This window comes from Lepidochelys kempii, chromosome 3 (assembly GCF_965140285.1).
Source record: "Lepidochelys kempii isolate rLepKem1 chromosome 3, rLepKem1.hap1, whole genome shotgun sequence".
Taxonomy (NCBI): domain Eukaryota; kingdom Metazoa; phylum Chordata; order Testudines; family Cheloniidae; genus Lepidochelys; species Lepidochelys kempii.
In genome coordinates this window covers 137154900-137179631 of record NC_136382.1, presented here as the reverse complement: position 1 = coordinate 137179631, position 24732 = coordinate 137154900, and the positions used below count along the sequence as shown (strand labels likewise).

The following is a 24732-nucleotide window of genomic DNA, read 5'->3' as shown; positions in this document are numbered from 1 at the left end:
CTGAGAGGAAAGACTGTGATAGATGTTATGTTGTTTACAGCAACTTGTGGGTTTCTAAGGGCTTTACAATTTTACTTTCTTCAGGAGGCATAAGACATTCATTTTAAATGATAGTGTAGTTGAGTGAACCTGACAGGAAGATATACTTACGCTTCTCTCTCTGCATAAAGTGTAATTTATTTTTTAGTAGTTCTATGGGGGGAGGGATAGCTCAGTGGTTTGAACATTGGCCTGCTAAACCCAAGGTTGTAAGTTCAATCCTTTAGGGGGCTGTTTAGGGATCTGGGACAAAAATGGGAGCTTGGCCCTGAGGTCCCTTCCAACCCTGATATTCTATGATTCTATGACTGCTTAAGCCTAATTCTTTGTAGTTGTTATCAAGGGACTGAAGAGCAAATTGGATTTGATGCAGTTTTTTTTGTAAGTAAATCTATAAAGCCTCATAGGTCTTTCAATCAAAGAGCTGGGGTCATACCTGGGATTAATTTGGACCAAACTTTCATATTTGGCTAACATGGGTGTGGTAAAATTTTAACTTGAAATATTCAAGCAGGAAGGTACTGTAGGGAGCCAGGTGATATTACGCGTGAGCAGGAACTGACAAGAGTGGAGCTCTGGAATATTATATACTAACACAGCATGGCTCTTTGTCTCTTTCTAGTAGCTATCTCGCATAGGATGGTTTGAGTCTACTACTCATGGAGTACTACTGCCTTTGAGGTCATGGATCTGGCCCGTTAGCTCAAGCAGTTGACACTTGTGCTATTAGATCCAGAGGCCTAGCTTCAAGTCCTAGAGATAGCCAACTAGGGATTTTGTTATAGTAGCAGGAGCTAAGTACCAATAAATCTATAATACTTATATAAAAAGTTATGAACATGTTCTGAAAGTCTGAAATAACTGAAATACATAAATGAAGATTAAAACAGAATAACCTGAGAGAAGATAAAAAGGAAAAGAAACAGTTACTTTAAGCTCATTCTGCAATGATCATATCTCCTTTAATTTATCCTCAGTTATCTGCTTTCCAAGATCTCCTCTGTCCTACAGCAGTAAAGGTCTCCCCCATCTTGTATGGTGTAGACAAGCTAACGCAGAGAATAAACCCCATTGCAGTTCTTACACAAGCAAAATGTTCATTTATGTCAGGGGTTGCTATGCATGGGGTCTTAAAAAAGTCTTTATGTTAAACCTTTAAATTTACTTCATTCTACATTATGTTCTCTGGAGTAAGTCTGTTTTTAATCCTAAATTACACATGTTGAAATATACATAGGGAAAGTAAATGGACTGTAACACAGTGACTACTCAAAGCTTAAAATGTAGGCTTCAGAAGTGTGTGTGTGCACGCATGTGTGAGATAAAATAAACTTTTCCCATTCTGCTTGACAAAAATAATTTAAGTATTGCAATCTCTTGCTGCTGGAAGTCTGGTTCCACCAGATTTAGCTTTTCTTCTGGTTAAAAGTGCATTACTGGGATAATACCCAGCTGAGTTGAAACATCTTTTCTACACTGGAGTCCTGCTAGCATTATACAAAATAACATAACACAAAAGGAATTTTTCAAAGCACAGATGACAAAGAATGAGAATGAGGGAGGTAAAAGCAAATTCAGAAACTATCTAATTAGCACCTACAGGCAGGTACATGTATCATTAAAGTACAGTAGATTCATCTTGAAAGCAAAATTCATAATAAAAAAATTCTCTGCAATTATAAAAAATGATTTTCTCCTCTACTTGCAAAGCTCTCTTTTTTATACTTTGTTTCTTCTGTTTAAATTCTTTCCATCTTTTCTCCCCAGAAAGACAAATTATTGGCAACCGCTCCATGATGTCAAAATCTTGATAGAACTGCGGGGTGTGGGGAATGTCACTAAACATGCAAGTTTCAAAATATTGGTACATGCATTATTTGTGGGTCGGTGACTGCCTCAAACTTTGAAGATGTTCCTTTGGGATTTTTAGTTTGATCTGGTGCACTGTATACAGTATAAATGTGGTAGGGGATTGGGTACTGTACACATATGATTTGTGAACAATTCAGTTATCAGGACCGTATGTATATGGCAAGGAAAGATAGAGTTATATGTGTAAAGTGGAGAAAACTCTTTAAGGTTACTAAGACCATTCTTATAAGCTTCTTGGAGCACAACCAGGTCTTCCTTTCTATTTTTTGCCACACATGCTGATACTCAACAAATATTAATGATACAGTGAAAACGTGGCTAGTCAAGCCATTTATGGCTACTTTTACCAGGCGTGCTGAGAATGCCTACGTGCTTGATTTCCTGGGTCTTAATCTGTGGTAGTTGCAAGGAGATGAGAAGGGAGAAAATGAAAAATAAGATTCGGTCATAGGATATTTTGAAAAAGGAAGAAAATTGGGTTGAACTTTCTACTCCTGAATTTTTAAATTTTGCACCTAAAATAGCAGAAGAAAGATAATACTTCTTTGTATATAGTAGAGAAAGGAAAGATACTACAGTGCCAATTATTGTGTGTTAAAAAGTTATATGTTTTTAAGATGTGTGTTGACAAGCATCAACCAGCAGTACTTAGTGTGTTACTAGTGTCATTGGCTCTGTTGATCCTATCCCACAATAAATGCATTGATAGAAAATTTTTATATGATATTATATAGTTAGATTTTGAGAAATAGTATGTGACCATGTATTTATAGGTTGTATAGGAATGCACCTGAGGGCGGAATTAGGGTTGCATAATCAATCTAATTGTTTGCATTTCTGGATTTTGAACAGTTAAACGGAAAACATTTTTATTGCACGATGTTACATCTATATTATATATATATATACACACACACACACACACACACATATATATATATATAGTGTGTGTGTGTAGATACTTGTAATTTAACAAAGACAACATAATATTAAACAAAATACTACTCTGAATTCAGTGAGCATTAAAGCAGAGGTAAAAATCTACAGGAACAAAGAAATTCAGAGTTAAGACTGCCACTGCACACTTATTACAGCAAAATGGGACTGAATTGTCTCCACGTAGACTTGCCTCAACATCTTTATTGCTTTCATTTTGACATTAGCATTGCCATGCCATTGCAACCTCATCCCCATAGACTTACATTGATATTGTTTTGTTTCATGTTTCCTGCATCCATATACTGGTTTGCAATGTTGTAGCAGTGTTATACTTGCAGTGTTGGTCAAATGAGATCACTCAAAACACTCATTCCTATTCAAATAGATAGGAATGTACAAGATTACAAGCATGCTCTGAAAAGAAACACACTTGGCTAGCAAGCTTGCAAAGCTATGTCTTCTGTGTTCCAATATTTTTTTCCTAAAATACTGAAAAGATAAATTCCTTTAAATAACCTATAGAGTTATACATTATTTCAATTAATCTCTTTGTTTACACCATGGGGTGGAAGGGGAGAGTGACATCTTTGAAATAGTTGCAAATTATGTTTTTTGCATCTGTATTATTAAAACAGTCCAGTGAAATTAAAAGATTTTTACAATCCAAGTTGGGAACCTATTTAGCACATCTGAGTCCGCGGTAATTTGAAATGGTTAATATCTCAAACTCTCCTTCCAGGCTGGGAGACGCTCAGCAAGTTGGGATATGCTCAGTAAGATAATTACGTAACTACTCTGTTAAAAATAATTAGGGGACAAATAAGGAAGTTACCAAACTCATCACTTGATTATCGTGGCATGTTTGTTTGCACCATCATGGAGGGGCAAAATTGTCCTCTTCTCTTTGACCACTGAGGGCTTAGCCAGAACCAGTTTGGTTCCTAAGTGCTGCAGTATAGGATTTGAGAGCCCATATAGAAGGTTTGAACCACCAATGCCCCATGCAGCCCAGCTTCACAGGGGATCACTCCATGTCCCCTCACTCAGTGACATGAGGTGGTCAGGATTGGTGAATTTTGCATATTCACTATCTGTTGCTCCAGACAACATGCAGCAGACAAACAGCAACAACAACAGGCCTCAGTATCAGCTTTGGAGTAGCTCCACTAATGCTGTCTAGCCTATGACAAAAGGATCTCCTCCTCTAGTACTCCTTCGCCCCCGCACCACCCCCACCAGCATGTTGCTAGGGTCAGGGGATTGGGCTATGACAGAGTAAAACTTTTGGTCTTTTTTGTCAGCTTGATCTTGCATTTGTTATACAGGCAAAATATCCATTGGCTACAGGAGTTTTTTTCTAAGTGCCAGTATGGGGTCCTTCGTTCAGAACAACTTAAGGATTAAGCTGTGCATAAAGCTATGCAACAAATGTATCCATTTGTCTCTTCAAAAACGTTTCATGCAGACTCAGAATGGCAAATTCTGCATTCTCCCTTTGACCGTAAGAGAAGATGTGAATATTTAGTAGCAGATTTTTGGCTCTAGATTTATATAGGATTTGTAGGGTGACATTTCACCATTTCTGTCAGTGAACACAACTTTGCTCAGAAATTCAAATCTCTTGCAACAAATTACAAATTTGCCACACTATATTTTCTTCAAGGAAATATTGGTTGTTTGCACAGATCCATTTCACTCTAGAATTTGGTATAAAGAGGTCCATCAGAAAAAAACCTTGAAACACCTAAACATAGAGGGGAACCTTGAGCTGGAATTTGTGTTATGTTGATATTAGTTTCTTTGTTGATAAAGTCAAGTCCCTGGGATTTGGCGAGTTTGACTCTATAAAGTGTGTGCAGACTTTATTTGTAATAGGGCTGTACCTAGAATGTGTGTAAAACTGATGAATAAATCACTGAACCAAAATGAGAGATTTTAGAAAAATAAAATTGACTAGATAATAGAAGTGACAACTGGGGGTGTCTAAGTACCTTAATTTCTATATACAAAGCCTCTGGCAAGAAATCAAATTCAATGTGTGGATCATTTCAATGGGACGAACCTTAGTTACATAAAATAAATTTGAGAGAGAACCTCTTCTTAAAATGCCATACAAAAGTCTCAGGATAATGTCTCCTTCAGCTATCAAGATAATCAACAAGTGAAACAAATTCTCCTCCAGATATACATACTGGGCTCACATTGAAGTAGATGGAAGTTCATCATGCAACATGGGAAGGCAGAATTTGGCTATTAGTTCCCCACCTTTTTACAGCCCTTAACAGGCAAGTTTTCTGCATCTTACTCTGTTGGCCAAAAATCACTCACATTCTATTAACGAAATCTTACTAATGAAAAATAAATTCCAAGGGAGCAAATGCAAGAAGTCTGCATGCCAATATTGCACTGGGGTGCAGACAGACACTTACTAAGGCCTGAACATCATTAGAGCGGGTTTATATTCTGACCTGTGTGCTGCTCATACAGAGGCCCCAATATAGATTATTCATGCCAAAAAGCAAGAGTAAACTGCACAGGACATGGGCTGACCATGTCCCTTGACTTAAAGCTCTGTCAAAGAATGACCCTTCTGAGGTTCTGATTGAGAAGGAATTGCAGAGAGTTGAACATCAACCACATTGTACTGTCACTATTTTTCCAGACCCACAGAACATGGAATCAGTGGACGACATTCAATATTGGGATCCTAATCAGACAACTGTATTTCTAAGCCTTAACATTTCCTCTTGTCCTGCAGGAAAGGAGTGTGGGTATTTTAGAATTTATTGTTTCCTTGCTTTTGTGGGTTTGTGTCATGCATGCTGTAGGTGTATCAACTGCACCTGCTTCCACACAATGTTTTTTGTGTATTAGTTTCCTAGGCTTTTTTAATGCTTTATTTAGTGGTGATTAGACAAAAGCGTGCAGACTTGTGGGAGGAAGAAATGCAGCTGATCATGGAGTATATTTTATCTGTCAGCACCTATGAATAAACTTTCATGTATTAGCAGCTGCACAAAAAACTCCCTCTTTTGTAAGATAAAATCTGACAGAAAAACATAACTCCCGATGGAGCAGGTTGTATGTGCTCTCAGTCCCATCATGTGGCTGGAGTCCTGTGCCTGCTGCCAGGAGCCCAACCATCAGTCATGTGCATTCCTAGTCCCAATCAATCATCAGATTTGTATGCACCGTGCATAAACTTGAAGTTATCAGGAAAACAGCAATTAAAAATGGCCCTAAATCCAACAATCAAATTACCTCTTACTCTAGATCTACCCTGGACACACCAATCTAGCAAGTTTTTTGTAGATAGACAAAGTTTTTTTAAACAGATTTCAGTCAACAATGAAAAGTAAGACTGCCAAGCAAAAACTTCAGCTGGAGCTGAAATACAAAGTCTTCTGTTAAAAATGTATGAAGAGAAATCATACAAAGCCTATGTAGGAAATTCAATGAGCATAAAAACTAACTCTATGTGAAGTTGCACACCACCTGGCTACACACTTTTTGAGAAAAACAGAAATAAATGCCCCGTTTTAAGCTCATTTTAGATTGAAACCCTAACTATAGAGTTTCTACCTGGTGCCCCATAATGAAAGATAACAACCACCAACCATTTTCATTGAACATGTTACAAATATTTTAGATTAAATGACCAACAGTCACTTAATCTACAATTCTATATTTAGATCTTTCAATTAGTGGAGAATTCGGAAAAAGTGTCAATTCACTCCAAAGAATTTAAATTGCAGAAAAGGTAACACACTTGATATTAGGCTGTGACCATTGGAACGACGACTTTGTTGGAGGAATCCTGGATTAATATGATGCCACACAAAGTTGGCTTGTTAAAAGAAAGCAAAAGTATGACAGTATTCCCTTCCGATCTGAAGAAGAACAGTTTCAACTATAGAAATTAAAGAGTGATAACTGGAAAAGAAGGAAACTGACATTTCTTGGAATAATGCCAGCAATCATTTTTTTAAAAGTACCATTGGCAAGAATATTAAGATAATATGAAAAAAATAAAAAATAAGTCAAAGGTCATTCCATTTTCCCTAGAAGGGAAAAATGTTTTTTGTATTTAATGGGGTCAAAAAGTTTCATATTAATCAATCCTTGAAGTTTTAAGATGAATACATTTTTGTTCAAAATGAAGGGTGCTGTGAAGATAAGTTATGCGAAAGCTGAAAATAGTTAGAAATATTTTAGACCTTTTACATGAACTTATCCAAGATGTTGGATCTAAAAGCTAAAAGTCACAAAATTAGACCCAGACAAATACACACACTTTTTTTTTTTTTTTTACCTTGCTGCGTTGTGATCCTGTGACCTTAAGGAAGGGTGAGGACAAGAAGTGAAATAGCAGTAAGAAAAAATATCCAGAAATATTTTGCAGATAAGTGATTGATCAAACACATATGCAGATCTCCTGTCTCTCATTTCTGTGCTTTAGTCACAAGACCATGTGCCCCCTCATATAGTAATCACGATTACAAAGTCAACATTAATCTACAGTAAACGTAGAGTAGTGTCTGAGTTAGTGCAGTTATTTCCTATTCTAAACATCGGAAATAACATGCTACCTGTGGATAAATATTGACCTTTTCTTAACAGTCATTGCTCTATAAACAGAGATGCAAATAATGTACTAATTACTGCTTCTATATATATGATATTATTGCAATAAACACTATTCTTTCAATATTTCTTACCCATCCAAACTCAGTCACCATTGAAAATCTTGTCAGACAGTTCTCATCAGAGTTTCAGAATGATTTGTGGTTCAGGATAGCAATTGAACTGTTACATGTTTGTCCAAATGGACTCTTTTAAGGTTCACTCATCAATTTTATATATATATATATATATATATATAAAATGTGTGTGTGTGCTTGTATGTATATAATTATGTAACACTATCTTTTCTCTTTCTGTTTTACTACTATGAATCTGATTACTCATATTTGTTAATCCATCTTGTGACATGCAGTTCATTTACATAATAAGTTGCAGGAAGCCATGAAGCAAGAAACATAAATGTCAGTTAGAAGCTATGGAATAATGTATAATATGAAACAAGAAACAAAAAAGAGGACTTCAAACTTACTTCAAAACTCTTCACTTCTTCTTCACCATCATCATCCTCTTCATCATGACAGCTCTGAGACCATGTAAAAACAAAACATTCACAAATAAAGTTTGCTTTAAAAAAAAAACATGGCCACAGCTTGATATACACCAAAACTCTTTCAATCTCCCTTACATTCTCTTATTAAAAGGTAAATGCAAAAGATGGGGAAAAAGTTACCTTTGCCATAATGTCAGCATATGCCATATACAAGTAATCTTCCTCCAGTTTGCTAGGGAATAGAAGGGAAGAAACACTGTAACCATCAATGTAATACAGCATCTCCATAAACAATTGAAAACCTCAAATATTCAGAAGAGGACCAGAAAATTGAACATTTTTAAATAATTCTAGTTTCCAAGAGCACACCTTTTAAATAGGGTGTCCTGATTTTTGTTTTTAACCTCCTTTAATTTTTTATAAGGGTATTTCTACTCTCTTGTTAATTATAAGGGTCTTTTCAGGAAAAGAATGAACTAATAAACTAATACAGGCTGAACAGTGAAATTGACTACACAAATAGAGCTGAACAAACTGAAAACACAATTTTTTTCTAACTTCTTTAGTTGTAGGATTGTGAGGAGTTACTTCTAGCTATATTGTAAATCCAGCATTTTCAGATAACATAATTTTCAAGCTGTGGGTATCCCTTTCAATGTGGAATACAGACATTACTGAAGACACCATGGGACAGATTTTCAACAACAACCATAAATGTGACATTGACATTTGTAGGCATATCTGTTTGTTTGCAGAAAATTCTATGTACCCGCTTCTCAGTTATGGTAAGGCCTCTCTGGCAATATAATAAAGAATCAGGTCTCACATGTGCGGTCACATGCAAATCTGTCAGTGCTTGCTTAGCACTTTGAATATGTGACATATTGCATGGCAAAGAGATGCAATTTAAAAAATGGAAGCAGCTAGAAATTTTGCAAAAATTTCACAGCCCCTAACACCAACATTACCATTTTTCAGTTAAGGCTGTTCGACTGAAAAGCAGAATAAGCTGATGCAGCGGATCAACTCTTTTAATGCCTTCATCCTCCTCTGGTGGCTCCGCTCCAGGTTTCTGTGGAGAAAGAAAATTGGAATAGAAAAAAATATGTGCATTCTAAGTTATTTGTTGTGAAATCTGTCAGACTGTGAAAGTCGTATTAGATATACTATAATAATACATATCATTTGGGCTCTTTGAATACATGAACTGAACCTGTCCTAGATAGCGAGGATTTAAAAGTCCAGCTCCATGGAGTACCTTTGGGAACGGGTAGGCTAGGATCCTGAACACACTCAAACCATGAAAGTCCACAGCCCTGGATCACCCCATTCCTCATAAAAGCTACCCCCCCCCTTTCCTGGATACCACCCCAAACCCTGCCACTGCTGTTTTCAGGATTAAGTTGGGGGGTAGCCTGAACACAGTATGGGCTACCACCCTAAGGCTGACAAGGCACTAACTATCTGCTCTACCTTACTGTAACCGCCTGCCTCAGCAGAGTGAAGAATTTTTCCTTGTTCCTACTACTTTATGGTGATTATTGTGACCTGCCAACCATGCTGCTTCTTGCTCCCTAAAGAGCCTGATGCATTGTGCAGTGGGGGAGGGGCTGTAACCCAAACTTGCAGGCCTCCCCATCATTTTAAGATGGGTGATTTCATGTCTACCAATAACACTCTTCAAGTTGGCAATGGTGGATTCTTTGACTAGTCCACATTCTTACTGTTAATGTAGATTTTTCTTCTCCTCGCTTTAAAGCTCTACATTGGCCCAAGTTTTTACATGCTTAGAAAAGGGCATCTTTGTCTGGTTGGTAATTTTTTCTTTTAGGTTTACACTCCTCTAGGGCTGACTTTTCTTTTAACAATTATTAATAAAGTGGCAGTTACCAGAGCAGCCCCTGAAGGTTTGGATTTGAAAGTATCTTCAAAGCATAATATTTAACCTGGTTTTATGGCCCTCCATGAATTAGTAGAAAGCCAACTTTCAATTTGCCAGCATAGTACTTCAGATAGTTTCAGTCTGCAAACCAGGGGTCCCCAAAACTGTAATATGTTGACCATCAGTGTTCCAGAGAACACTTGGTGGTGGTTCAAGGAGAACTGCCTAAGCACATAGTGCTGGATCCTCCTTGTTTCCACCTGCTCAAATACATTAAATTACAGATAAAAATATGCCCAATGCATAGCTGAGATTAATATTCCAAGTCAACAATTGTTGCCACAGGCATGTTATTTGATCACAATAGGAGGGGGTTGGCCATATGATGATTGCAAGGAGATTAGTGTTCAAAAGATTGTCTCTCTGTTAAGTGGCACACATTATGAAAAAGTTTGGGAATCCCTGCTTTAAACTTCAGGAAAGAAATCCTCAAGGAAAATACACTGGAACCCTATTTTACTCTGAGATATACCCGTGCAACTCCCATTGAAGTCAAAGAGAAGTGAGTAGCACATTGGGGCAGAATAGAGCAAATTCTATTTTAAACAACTTTGATTATATATGAACACTTTCACATTTCCCTTCCTTTGGTCTTTATTATTGAGGGTATCTGCTGATAATTAATCTACTCCTGAGATTTATAAGAACTTATGTAAATCTTTTTTGAACCCCATTATACTTTTGGCTTTTACAACATCCCCAGAAATGAGTTCCACAGGTTGACTGTACAATGTGTGAAGAAGTACTTCTTTTTGCTTGTTTTAAACCTGCTGCTTATTAATTTCATTGGGTTATCCTGGTTCTTGTGTTATGTGAAGTAGTAAATAACACTTCCTTATTCACTTTCTCCACACCATTCATGAATTTATAGACCTCTATCATATCCACCCTTAGTTGTGTCTCTTTTCAAGCTGAATAGTCCCAATCTGTTTACTTTCTCCTCACACGGAAGCAGTTTCATATCCTTAAATGTTTTTATTGTCCTTCTCTGTACCTTTTCAAATTCTAATATTGTATTCTGAGATGGGGCAATCAGAACTGCACACATATTTAAGGTGTAGATTTATATAATGGCATTATGATATCATATGATTATGATATTTTCTGTCTTATTATCTCTTTCCTAATGGTTTCAAATCCTTATTCCTTCGATAAATGTATAATCCTCTCTTTCTGACTGTGAAGCATGAATTCAGTTGGGGAATAAGGAATAGTAACCATTCTTATTTTTAAAACAAACACTGATCCAGTTTTAAAATGTCTTTAGTCACAAAGAACACACAGGATACATAAGCAATTTAAATGTAATTAGAAAGTATTTCATAGTTACTCACAAGGAATCAGTTGTTCACTTTTGACTTTTCAAAGAAAATGGGGACTTTCCCATACTTACAAATTAAAGCTGAAATTCACCTATGCAGAATTTCAGCAAGAGCTTAAGGATCACTTGAGACCACTTAAGACCTCAAAATAGGTGCTGGTCCTACACACAAAGGTGAATTTCACTCAGAGAGATTTTTCTCATATAATAATATAGTGAGTTACTAGTAGCTATATTTTCTATAACTTTATTAAAAAGATGAACACGCAGTATAAGTCTTCACTTCACCAAATTGCTTTTAAAAAGAGAGTACACTTTGTAAATTCCCACAGATAATTCTATTTTTCTAAAAGGAAGAGAGATGTAAGATCTAAACTGCTTTGTGAATTTGTTCCTGAAGATCTTACTCAGGCAAAATACCAGGTGACTTTCCATTATAAGGACTAAGGAAATCACCCTGTCAGGAAAAGGCAGCTAAGCCTGAAAAAGGACACCATATTAAATTCACAAACAACAATTGTCAATTTTCACTCCAAGAAACTCAAAGTACTTATGCGCATTCATAAACGTATCCTCACTGCTTCTTTGTCATCCTCATTATTCGTTTTACAGATGAGTAAATTGAAATATTAAAAGATCATGGGTGAGATTATCTGATCTGCTCCAGTCTCTTCGCAGAGGAGCTGGAAAGCCAGCTTTGACGGCTAGCTGTGGATTCCATTCTCGTATGGCACAGAGATGGCTTCTAGGCTATCCACTTCTAGCCCTTCTGGTATTGAGGTTGTGGCTAGGGTGCTGCTGCATTCCTGTTATCCCCAGCTAGTTTACCAGTCATTTGGGCAATAGCTAGCAGGTGTAGTTTAGAGCAGACCAAATACTGCTCTAAATTGTGTGAGTGATTGGATCAGTATTGAACTGGGCCAATTATCAGTGAGCTACAAATGGCTCATTCACAACTCGCCCCCCATTCAACTGTACCAAGTACTTACTGGATGTGGGTTTGGTTCCTACCTCGTCAAATATGGCAGTGCCTGTCTCATAATGCCTTTAAATTAGCCCATTTTCAGTGAAATAAGTCACCATTGTTATTATCCAGGACCAGGAGTGTGCACAAACGTTTAACAATACAAATCAGTGCTTACAATAGATAATTATGTCTGAATAATGCAAATTATAACTGCAGTCATATTTGATCATCATAGTGGCACTTTATTCTCTTTAATTAAATGACAACTTTCTATAACCCATGATTTCATCATCCAAAATACCTGCCTAAAGTTATAAAAACTGATCAAGCTAAAGAATGGAAGTTATATTCATTTTTTAATCCACGATATTGGATTTCAAAGGCCTACTACAAATTAAATGTAGGATCAAATTTACCAATGACTGTGTTAAGTGGAATTCATTGCATTATTATACTGTAGCATGGCAACAAGAACAAATGGATTTTCTGGTGTTTCTGGAATGCAAGGGTTCTTAATTTTCAATGTATTAATTAATAAAGTTTTGATTTATATTTATTTAAATCTAAAATTCACTACCTGTACAAACTTAACAAAAGTGGGCAAAACAAATACTCTAGGCATTATTTTAGGGAAGTTCTATGGCCTGTGTTATATAGGACTTCAGACTAGATGTTCACAGTGGTCCTTTCTGGCCTTGAAACGTATGAATCTATGAAAAAATTAATTGGGAACATTGTAAATTATAGTGTTTCTAAATATTGAAGTGCCACATAATATAAGTTGAGTTACACTAACATTAATTGATTCAGTATCATTCCTGTTAAATAACTGCACTCAGTAATAGTTCCTCAACATAGTTTATTGCCAGAAGTCATATAATATCTAGTGTATCCATATAAACACAGGTACATATATGATCTGTGTCTTTTTATTAAATATAGGAACAGTGTTTTTTGTAACAGTAAATTAAAAAAAGGAGGGCATGGTATGCCATCTGATTTAATTTCAGATAAACCCCCATTTGTAGTAGGGCACCACAGTCAAAATGTTAAAAAATAAATTCAAAATCTCATAATTTATTTTTGTGATACTTTTCAATAAAAGTAAACTTTTCCTTGCTACAGCGTGACCCTGGTGAGAGACTTCAGGCTGAAACCAACATTGTCCTTCTCTTTGTGAAGGGAGCGGCACCCTGAAATGTACTGATGCTGATATCATTACCTCATACATTAAAATGTGACAATGTTGAAACATTCACAAGAGGAGAAAATGCAGCTGTGGCCAAATTGCTAGTGTCATCCTTTCAATGTAGGGCTGTGCTTTTCTTTTGGGTTTAGCAGTTGTGGCAACTCTGTCAGACTGGAATAATCACAATTTGAACAGCAAAATGTTGGCCCATCCGTGGAATTTTAAGAAGCCAGGGAATAAGGGGCAAGAAAAGGTGAATTCCATTTCTATTATTGGAGGAAATAAAGTAGAAATACTGATTTCCTTTCATGAGAAATTTTCCAGATTACTTTGGTTTTTATAGCAAGTGTCTGACACCCTTGGTTGGCCTTCTGCATGTGAACAGGGTGCCTGAGCCTGCAAGGAGCTTCTAAGATTGGGAGACTGTATTGTAATTTACGGTGCTAACTTCAGCAGTTCCTTCCTCCTCCTACACCAGCCAGCAGAAAGGAGCTGGCATGGATGGAATGCATGCTGCCCTCTATTAAAGGGCACTGCAGGAGCCAATCTGCTTTGTGTTCCCCAAAAGGCATACTGGTGTGAGCCTTCTAGCCATCTGCTGGCACAGAGTTTATTTTGATCTTCCCAGAACATACACACATATCATGCTGAGATGAGGAGGAAAGGTGGCTAGATAGTGAAGAGAGAGCCTTTCATGTTATTTTAAGTTAGTTACTGTACCAGATGTCTGCATACACACCCACACACTGCTGCCACAAAACTGTCACTTCTTGCAATTTTGGGGAATGTCTCTGGGGTCACAAAGTAGTTCTGACAGCAAGGGTGAGTGTAAAGACTTTCTGTTATATATTTTGGTTAATTCATCTATGAACATTTTGTGTTTTCTTTTTCCAAGCCCTTACAGTTATTTTTTCTTTCCCCTTCTATTCTCCAGGCCATTTTGCCCTGCTTTTTTAATTTTTGAAAATACATGGGGGTGGATATCATAGAAATAAACTCGTACATGAAATAAATATCACCAGGGGGTGTCTATTTCCAGTCTTTCTCTTGGTCAGTGAATGAATGTTGCAGCAGGAGCCCCCTCCCCCACCCAAGAAGATGTGCTTCTGTGCTCTCTCCTGGATGCAAGGTTAGTTGCACATAAGTGGATTTGAGTTTTAAAGATTTTGCAGGAACAGTGGATGTCAGGGCACAGCATGTTCAGTAGTTCAGAAGTTGAGCAGTCTGCAGTTAGGCTGTGTGTATTGCGAAAAACAACTACAATAATTTATCCATTGTTTACTTCCAAAGATCAGGAACAATTCCTTAAGTGTTCTTTCTAGAGGTTTCCATTTGTAATCATTTTAAAGAGGCACTAGCTGCTATTAAATGCATTACCCTCTTTGTGTATGTGAATTTATTAAGAGTTATGTCTGTAATAAAAAGATTTTTTCAAACTCTTCTGTGCTCTCATCTGTCTAGGGAATATAACTAACAGCATGAGGCCAAAATAGACAGTCAAGTCACGGAACACTATACACACAAGGGAGAAAAGGCCCAACATTATGCATAGGTGGAGGAAGCAAGGACCAGTTATGCATGGAGAAGGGTCTAATTATGTTCTAATCACTCTAACATCTTCTACTCTTTAGTTTATGACAGGTTTCAGAATACCAGCCATGTTAGTCTGTATCCGCAAAAAGAAAAGGAGGACTTGTGGCACCTTCGAGACTAACAAATTTATTTGACAGGTTTCAGAGTAACAGCCGTGTTAGTCTGTATTCGCAAAAAGAAAAGGAGTACTTGTGGCACCTTAGAGACTAACCAATTTATTTGAGCATGAGCTTTCGTGAGCTACAGCTCACTTCATCGGATGCATGCCGTGGAAACTGCAGCAGACTTTATTTATACACAGAGAATATGAAAAAATACCTCCTCCCACCCCACTGTCCTGCTGGTAATAGCTTATCTAAAGTGATCATCAGGTGGGCCATTTCCAGCACAAATCCAGGTTTTCTCACCCTCCACCCCCCCACACAAATTCACTCTCCTGCTGGTGATAGCCCATCCAAAGTGACAACTCTTTACACAATGTGCATGATAATCAAGTTGGGCCATTTCCTGCACAAATCCAGGTTCTCTCACCCCCTCACCCCCCTCCCAAAAACCACACACACAAACTCACTATCCTGCTGGTAATAGCTCATCCAAAGTGACCATTCTCCCTACAATGTGCATAATTAAGGTGGGCCATTTCCAGCACAAATCCAGGTTTTCTCACATCCCCTCCACCCCCATACACACACAAACTCACTCTCCTGCTGGTAATAGCTCATCCAAACTGACCACTCTCCAAGTTTAAATCCGCTTTTGTGAGCTACAACTCACTTCATTGGATGCATTAGAGAGCTGTAGCTCACAAAAGCTTATGCTCAAATAAATCTGTTAGTCTCAAAGGTGTCATAAGTACTCCTTTTCTTTAGTTTATGTCATTTTCCAGCTTCTCATAACCACAATAGATCCTACCAATAAAAAAAAATAGGGAAAGAGAAATGCCTGACATTAAAGTGTTAAATTTGTGATACTTGAGCACAGGAGGTTATATGTGTTTAGACTCTGAATAGACTGGCTGTCTAATCCTCACAAAATCACAGTTAATCACGTAATAAATTAAGGCTTTTTTGGGGTTAATATCTTATTATATTATTCTATTCATTTCTCTTTTTAACAATACTTCTGCAATATTCTGTTTCTCAAATTCTGGATAATCTTCAGAAATCTTCGGAATTGCTCAAAGCTATTAAAGACAATATCTACAAAAATCATTGTTAAAATATGCTTTTCAACTGTATGTTATCTTATGACTATATTACAAAAAGTGGAGAAATTTAATTTGTTGTTATAAAGTTGCTGAAAGCTAGATTCTGAACTGATTATTTTTAAATAGCCTGTTGTAAACAATTATTGTAGACAAGCAAGAACATTGTTAAATATTTTCTTGTTTTTATAACCACTGTCCAGTGAATTGCAATTCTAACCTAATCAGGAACATTTTATTTTACGCTGACAATGTAATGCATTGCACAAAAAGGGATCTACAGAAAACTGACTTCAACAAAACTAACTAGTTTTTAAAACTTAGGCAAAAAACAATTTTCCTGCCTACTACTAGTAGAAATCTCATTTACAGTTTGGCAATTTACTGATCGTATTCCCTCTTCTGTTTCAATCTTTGTCTGCTTTCAAAACAGTTCACAGTCTCTCTCAGCATAAACTCAAAACAGTTAAAATTAAATTAAACATTTTATTTCTTAATAATAGCAGCTCAGTTTTCCTCCCTTACCTTTGTGTATATAGAGGGGACCCTTCACAAAATGTTACGACTCATACCTGACTTCAGTGTGCACTGCATTGGGCCCTCAGTGTGAAAGATGGGGCTGAGCCATCTCCTCAGGACTGGTGCCCTTCACCCAGGCCCTACAGAGTGGGAAGAGGCTCAGCAGTGGACAAGAATACAGAGCCTATTTGCCGATGGCTCCCAGGATCTGACGGGTTTGGAGTAGGAACCATGGCCTTTTCTGCAGGGCTCAAGCTCTCCCTCCCTAATAGATTTCCTTTACCTAAGCAACTTCTGTGGGTGCTCCTAAGGCAAGGTCTGGTCGGGGCCAATCCTAATACCCTGGTTTTATATTTTGTTCTTTTCCCTTAAATTCCTGTCTGTTCATTACACATGATTATCAATAAATATAATCTACAATCCCATTATCCCTGCACCCAGAACATACTGCTAAATCTTCTATCAGTTTATCTTCAAAGTAATGCTCTTCTGTTTCAATCCAAGACTTTTCGTAACCTTGAAGAAAGAGATTGACAGCTCGGTGCCTAAAAAAAGCATATTTAAAACAAAACTATTAATCTATCAAAAGAAGCTTTGCTCAATATAAATTCATCTTATTCAGAGAATTGTGCAGCTAGTACAACAACCACTTGCACAGGGGGGGTAATATTTCCTGGTAAGACCTGTCAAAAAATATCCCTTTGTTTAATTAAGACTGCCCTAGAATTTTCAATGATGTCCCCTGTTCAAAAGTGTCTGGCATTAAAAACATCTACACAAACTAGCATCAGAATTTCAATAAATTATTCCGAGATCTAATCATTCAAGTATCTTTTGAAGCAATTAAAAATAGTAATAGAGAAATGCAATCCTTTCAGCAACGATGATCTTGTGGGATTCCATTAGTGTGTTTCATCTTGACTGTAAAATTTTCATTTAACACTATACTGCTGGGACCAGCAGCCATGGATGACTTTTTGTTTGGACTGGTGGCCAACTAACTGTATTTTTAATTTTCACGATTAAACTTGCATATTCAAAATCATAAATTAATTTATTCCAAACTAAGTAAAATTAAATCAATGCAGAGTAAAGTGAATTTCGCACCATGTTTTTATTTCAGAGATACTTGCAAGATAATAAGCAAAAACAAACTTTTTGTGTTTATAATTGAATCAACGGCGTATACCCAACAGAATAATCTTATGAATCCCCTCATTCATTTCAGCAATCATTTTCAAATGTTTGGGGTGAATGAAGAATGAAACAGAATTAACAAAAATATACAAGTCCAGTATGCACATATGCAGAAGCCCACTGAACCACTTTTAAAAAGTAAGAATAAATTAGTGGCAAAGGTATCTCAGCCCCTATATCTAACAGTAGTTTCCTTTTAGAAGCAGGTACATAAGGCCAGAATCAACCCAATGTGACAGCCCAAACCATTGCCACCTTCCCTGGGGCGGAACCACAGACTCAGCCTCTGCAATTGTCATTGCTTTTGTGCTTGATACAGAATTCCCTTTTCCTGACTGAGCTTGGCAAGAGGCCAACTGATTTCTTGGCAGTGGTAGCATGCTGTACAATGGACACACACATTCTAGAAATACTTTTAGCTGGACTCGGCCAAACAACAATGTGTCTAGGGGAAAATCCTTCCTCCACAGCCACTGAGATTTCTCGAGTCATGGATTCTGAACTTCTGCTACACAAGGAGGAGTAGGGTACACAATCCTGCGTTTGGGCCATGAGCTCGATCATTGCATTTGGGTGTAAAAGCAGACCAATAGGAAAGAAATTTATACCCAGAGGAATGTAACAGAAGGGTTCACAGAGAAGGGAAAATCATGATCAGCTTTTTTTCACTTAGCACTTTTAGCAGCTCTTTTCAAAAGACGTATGACAAGAATGTAATAAATCATTGTAAATTTTCATTTCGGAGATAAAAACAGAAAGCAACATTATAGAACCTTGGTATGTGTATTTTCCTTTGTTTGAAGCTTGCCACTTCATTCTTACCTTGGCAGATTATACAATGGAGCCATTCTAAAGCAGGCCACTACTGCTCTTTTTCTCTGTTTGGACAGCAGTTTGTGCCACACTGCCTTTTTGGACCTCTGAGGATGCTCAACCTGGTAGACAAATTACACAATGAAAAGTAAACAATGCTTCTTTTCCTTGACTGACTTTTAATAAAAAACTAACCGGGGCACAGTCAGAGAACAGATAACAGAAAGTAACTGGCAAAAATGTTTTCTACACATTATTCAAGTGACCAGACAAATATTATGTGACCGACATGATTCAATGTCCCGTCTGGACTCTGCATTATTTTCCTCCTTTATTCTTACCCTAACCCTAGGCCATTTGAACTAGAGATTAGTATGTCACTGAGGCCATCTCTCATGTAATACTGGAATTCAATGAAAAAGAAATTACTTTTACTTATGTTTAAAATGTCTCTGTTTATACTCCTCTAACTACACTTGCTGTGGCTGGCATTGACAAGTAATGAACTTATCTATCGATCCCAATAACCCTGTATCCCCTTCCTTAAGCATGAATGGTCAGGATGAACATAGGGTGACCTAAAACACCTCAGTTGTGCCTGTGAATGCTGGAAATTAACATAGCTTTCTTTGTGACATATCAGTTAACATTTTCTCCTAAAACAATTATTTTATTCTACTCAAAACTATGTAATTCTTACTCAAGAATCTATTTTTTTTCCCATGGACCACCAATTCAGACAGAGTCATCATGCTGTTTGACTGTGCGCCAGTGTATTCAGTTTCCCTACCTCCTCACATCATCAAAAAGGACAATGGAAGTTAAATGTCACCTTAATGAAAGGTTTGATGCTCTCATGCATAATAAAGGAAACTATAGTACTTTGAAATGCATGACAATGAGAACATTTTTAAGGATACAAAACTGAATTTAGGGAAAGCAGTTATTAAACAGTATTTTATTAGTTTAGTGACCCATTCAAAATAAATAAAACTCACAAACAACACACCTAGCAGCTGTGAATGGAATCACTTAATTTAACAGGCAAAGAAATCACAGGGCATCCACAGCACAGTGGAGAAGAATTAATCTCAGTGAAAGACAGATTAAAGGCCACAGCCCCTTCCAAAAGAATGAGTAAAGTGAACCAAAGTTGTTATGAGAAAGGGTATGAAACAAATCACTCTGTTGCATTCATACTGAGAACCACAAAACAAAATGAAGCCATCAGAGCTATTAATACTCAGCCAAGCACACCCCAATGTGAAACTCATTAATAATATATTTACAAACTACAATAAAACTCTCTATACTTCCCAAACAGAAAAATCTCTGGCGCATTTTAGAAGATTGCTGGAAGTAAGAAAAATAGAAAAAATTAGACATGCACGAAAGAAAAAAAACCTGATGGCACCTCCCTGCAGATGCAATAGGCAAAGCTTTCTGCATAATGACATCTGGAAAGCACTGGGATTTGCTGGGCTATAACGAAGTACCATAAAAATTAATGGAACTGATTGCTCCCATGGCTAATATTTTTCACACAAGATTAAAGAAATGGAACTACCCATTTAAATGAGGGAAGCAAATGTATATGAAATACATAAAGAGAATAAAATACACAAGGCCATACAATGAAACATAATATGAATTTAAAGAGAAATGCATTAGAAAATAAGAGCAGGGATGTATGCAGACTGATCAGTTTAAAAAAATACACAGATTTCTTTTAGGGCTGAATGGTAAAGGGCAGCTACTGGTGTGAAGGAGAGAGAGTCTCAAATAATGATCTCAGTGGATCCAAAACAGGATGTGATTTGGGTTTTACAGTTACTTTAGTGTAGGAGTGTTAGAAAAATTTAAAGTAACAGAGAATCCCAATTCAGCAAGGTTCCTTAGTCTCTTGACATCCATCGGACTATTCACTTGTTTAAAGTTAGGCTGTGCTTAAGGGCTTATGTACACAAACATTTAGTTCCTGGCAAGTTGCAGTACGAATCTACCATGCACTAGCCTGTCATGGAATGTCTACATAGACCCTGCTAATACAACTGTTTGTTAGTGTGCTTTGATCTTCTGTTTCAAAGAGAACTAGATCAAAGTGAATTAACAGATTGTTAAAAGGCATCAGCAGGGTTCATGTGGACAGTTAGTCCACAGCAAGCTAGTGTGAGGCAGGTTCACACCCCAGCTGGCCATGAATTAATTGTTTGTGTAGATAAGCCCTGAGTAATTTGCTGAAGTGGGACCAGAATTCACATTGATTAGTAGAGTGTTTGCAGGATCAGGCCATAAATGGATACAGATACTAAATCTAACTAATGTGCATCATGAAACCAAACTCCTGAACAGAGAGAATTCATTGCTAGACGTTTTTGGCCAGTTCCAGTCAACGTTGTACAGACTGAGCTGTGCAATGTACATTCAGTGGACCAGAGAAGCTTACCACTTATATCTACTTTAAGCGGAGCATGGTAAATTAAGTGGGGGAAATAGATTCTCAAATATAATCCAGTGAATGAAAAATGCGTGAAGAGTCCGTATTTAGAATTTTCAGTTACTCCTATTGCCTCAGTCAGGAACAGTGAGACTTCAGTGAACCCCCAGTCCACGTCAAGACTGGACAGATATAAAAGTCCCTCTTGGGTCCTATACCATGCACAGCTTGACCTCACTAGAGAATGTGGGCTATAGTTTATTATCTATTACAATGTTAATAAAAAAAGGTCACATGAACTTATAATATAAAGCATAATACTAGAAAACAAGAGAATATAAATACTGGTTGGATTCTAAGGTGGGCAGATCCCAATGGTGAATTGTGTGACTTTGCACATGCCGCTCAATCTCCAAGGGTACAATCAACTCAGCTAAACACAGGAAGAAGACAAGAACTTGAAGAAAACCAAATGTCTGTGATTACGTTTGCTGAAAAAATTTTAAAATATTATTGAAACAAAGAGGGAAAGTTATTGTGGTTAAATTTGAAATGCTGAAAATTCCCAAACTTTCATGAGAAGTCACCAAGATAACTCATCACAACTCATCATTTTGAATTACATTGTAATAAAGAAAATTACTATTACCAGTAGTTGTTTCTAATAGCTGCCTCTCTGATCTCAGGAGATAAGTTACTATAAAAGATTCCCACCCTTGGGTCCAATTTTTCAGAATAAAGCTACTGAATACTCTCCTAGTTCTAATTTTAAAGCTACTACACTGCCTCATCAAAAAGTAGTATCTACTGAGGAACAGCTATGGTCCCAAATGCCTTTAATAGTCAACTCATTTTCTGAGGAAAGTAATGATAAATATCACCAACACTGCAGGGAAAATAGATGGGTGAAATGGGTGAGTAAATTGGCACCCAGTATAATAACTACAATAACTTCTGAGAACAAATATTACAGGTATTTTTCCTTTTTTCAAAGGTATTTTTTCTAATATAACCCTATTCCTGGGATCTAAAAAAAATGCAAGTAGTGCCCTAATATATGTTGCTATTAAACATAATAATAATAAAACTGAAACCAGAAACAGACATATTTTAATTGCATGTCAACTTAAGAAATATATCACTAACAGAAAAAATAACAAGATCAGAGGATTTTAATGATGAGAATTATAAAACACTTCTTAACAGATGTAAAAGATCATAGAATCATAGAAATGTAGGACTGGAAGGGACCTCAACAGCTCATCTAGTCCAGTCCCTTGCACTAAGTGAGGACTAAGTATTATCTAAACCAGTGGTTCGCAAAGCCGGTCCGCCACTTGTTCAGGGAAAGCCCCTGGTGGGCTGGATTGGTTTGTTTACCTACTGCGTCCGCAGGTTCGGCCGATCACGGCTCCCACTGACCGCGGTTCGCTGCTCCAGACCAATGGAGGGGGGTGGGAAGCGGTGCATGCCAAGGAACGTGCTGGCCGCCCTTTCCGCAGCCCCCACTGGCCTGGAGCGGCGAACCGCAGCCAGTGGGAGCCGCGATCGGCCAAACCTGCGGACGCGGCAGGTAAACAAACCGGTCCGGCCCACCAGGAGCTTTCCCTGAACAAGCGGCAGACCGTCTTTGAGAACCACTCATCTAAACCATCACTGACATGCGTTTGTCTAACCTGTTTTTATAAACCTTTAATGATGGAAATGCCACAACCTCCCTAAGCAATTTGTTCCAGTGCTTACCTACTCTTACAGTTAGGAAGTTTTTTCTAATGCCCAACCTAAACTGTCTTTGCTACAATTAAAGTTTTTTTCTTCTTGTCCTATTCTCAGAAGTACCAGGAGCCAGCTTCCTCCCTGGGAAGGAGCAGTTTCCTCCTCCCTGGTGGTGCTACTGCACTCTTCTCCAGCTAATGACTAATCACAGAAGCATCCTAAAAATGCATTAGCAGGGTATGATCTGAAAGAGCTGACGTACTTCCGGAACCAGAATTCAGGCCACGATGCTATCCAAGCAATAATTCTTTGTAACTATATAGAGAACTCTATGTGGTTTACCTGTAAATCTCCTGGACAGAAACAGATCTGAGGCTAGCTACCAACTCTGCCACTTTTGTGCGCGCGTTAACATACCCACTAGTTTCAGGCCTGTGAGAAAACTGCAGTGACTGATGCAGTCAGACTGCTATTTAGACATGGTTTCCCTGTATGCAGCTTGACCTATTGTAGAAGCAAAACAAAACACGATGTGGATTTTTGTGTAGTACACTCAAATGATTTTTCAACATCTAATTCGTAAAGAAGGACCTGCCAGATTGTGCATGATGACTTGGACAAACTGTTGGGGTTCGTGGGCTGCTGAAGATGAAATATTGTCATGCTCTTGGGAAGGAATTTCAGATGAATCTGTAACACTACCTAACTTCTGAAATTTAGCATAAAATCTATCAACTTGCAGGAGAGAAGCTCTTCCTGCCCTTTCAGGGAGCTGTGAGATCCCACCCCTTCTGCAGCCACGAGTTCAGCAAAGAAAGAAACTGCTGGGAGAGTACTCCCAGAAACTCAGCCATCAGGAACAGACGCAAGCAGCTGCAGGTGGTACAGCTGCCCTATGGGAAAAGAGGGGAGCTGAGACCCAGCTGGATTTACCAAGGTTATCTCAGGACCCAGACGCAAAACTGCAGGGAGATACCCAGTTCTGGGACAACAAAACCAATGTGGTCTCACTCCTTCCCACCAGTCATGGGAGCTTGCAGAAGAAAGAACCTCCTGAGAGGGGCCTCCCAGAAACCTGGCCAGCAGGAGCAGAGAAAAGCAGCTGCAGCAGGGACCTTTGGACCCTGATGACCTCATCAGTGCCTGATTGATTATTTCAGTTTTCACTCTGGACATCCTTTTCCCCAAGTGGCTGTTATGTACAACTCCTTCACTTACAGCCTCCTCACTTTAGCCTCACTACATCTGCCCTCCTTCTTCCCTGGCTCTCCTCTTTTCTCCTAGTCCCTTTACACCTCACTTCCATGTACCTTCTCCTTTCCTTCGCCTCCTTTTTTAGCGAACATTACATTTGTTAATCATCATTGTTCATTCTGCTTGTATGGTATATTCCTTTCCTCTTGTCTACTTAGACTGCTATCTCTTCAGGGATGAAATAGTCTCTTACCTGTGTTTTGTACAGTGCTTCTCACAATTTGTGAAAAACTGACAGGGGAAGCCAAGTGACACAAGAAGAACTCTACAGCCTGCAGAGTTAAGGACAGTAAGAAGGAGTTTTCAAGATATTTTAGGAACTAAAAGAATCCTGACAATGGTATTGGTCTATTACTAGATGGAAATGATAGAATTATCAATAATAATGCAGAAAAGACAGAAGTGTTCAATAAATATTTCTGATCCGTATTTGGGAAAGAGATGATATTCTCATCATATGATGATGATGATGACGACACCATTTGCATCCCACTACTACCTCCAGACAACGATAAACAGAAGCTATTAAAGTTAGCCATTTTTAATAAGCAGGTCCAGATAACTTGCATCCAAGAGTTTTAAAAGAGCTGACTGAG

General features: G+C 37.8%; 1 protein-coding gene across 1 annotated transcript in view; it reads right to left on the bottom strand.

Moving 5' to 3' along the window:
- Positions 1-24732, bottom strand: part of RYR2 (ryanodine receptor 2) — a 719385-nt gene that overhangs the window by 105582 nt on the left and 589071 nt on the right. The window contains exons 74-79 of the mRNA XM_073338199.2: positions 18739-18851; positions 17168-17264; positions 8953-9056; positions 8165-8216; positions 7964-8017; positions 7163-7186 (exon numbers count right to left, since the gene is read on the bottom strand). Of these exons, the coding sequence (XP_073194300.1) occupies positions 7163-7186; positions 7964-8017; positions 8165-8216; positions 8953-9056; positions 17168-17264; positions 18739-18851 (444 nt within the window). The remainder of the gene's footprint in view (positions 1-7162; positions 7187-7963; positions 8018-8164; positions 8217-8952; positions 9057-17167; positions 17265-18738; positions 18852-24732) is intronic.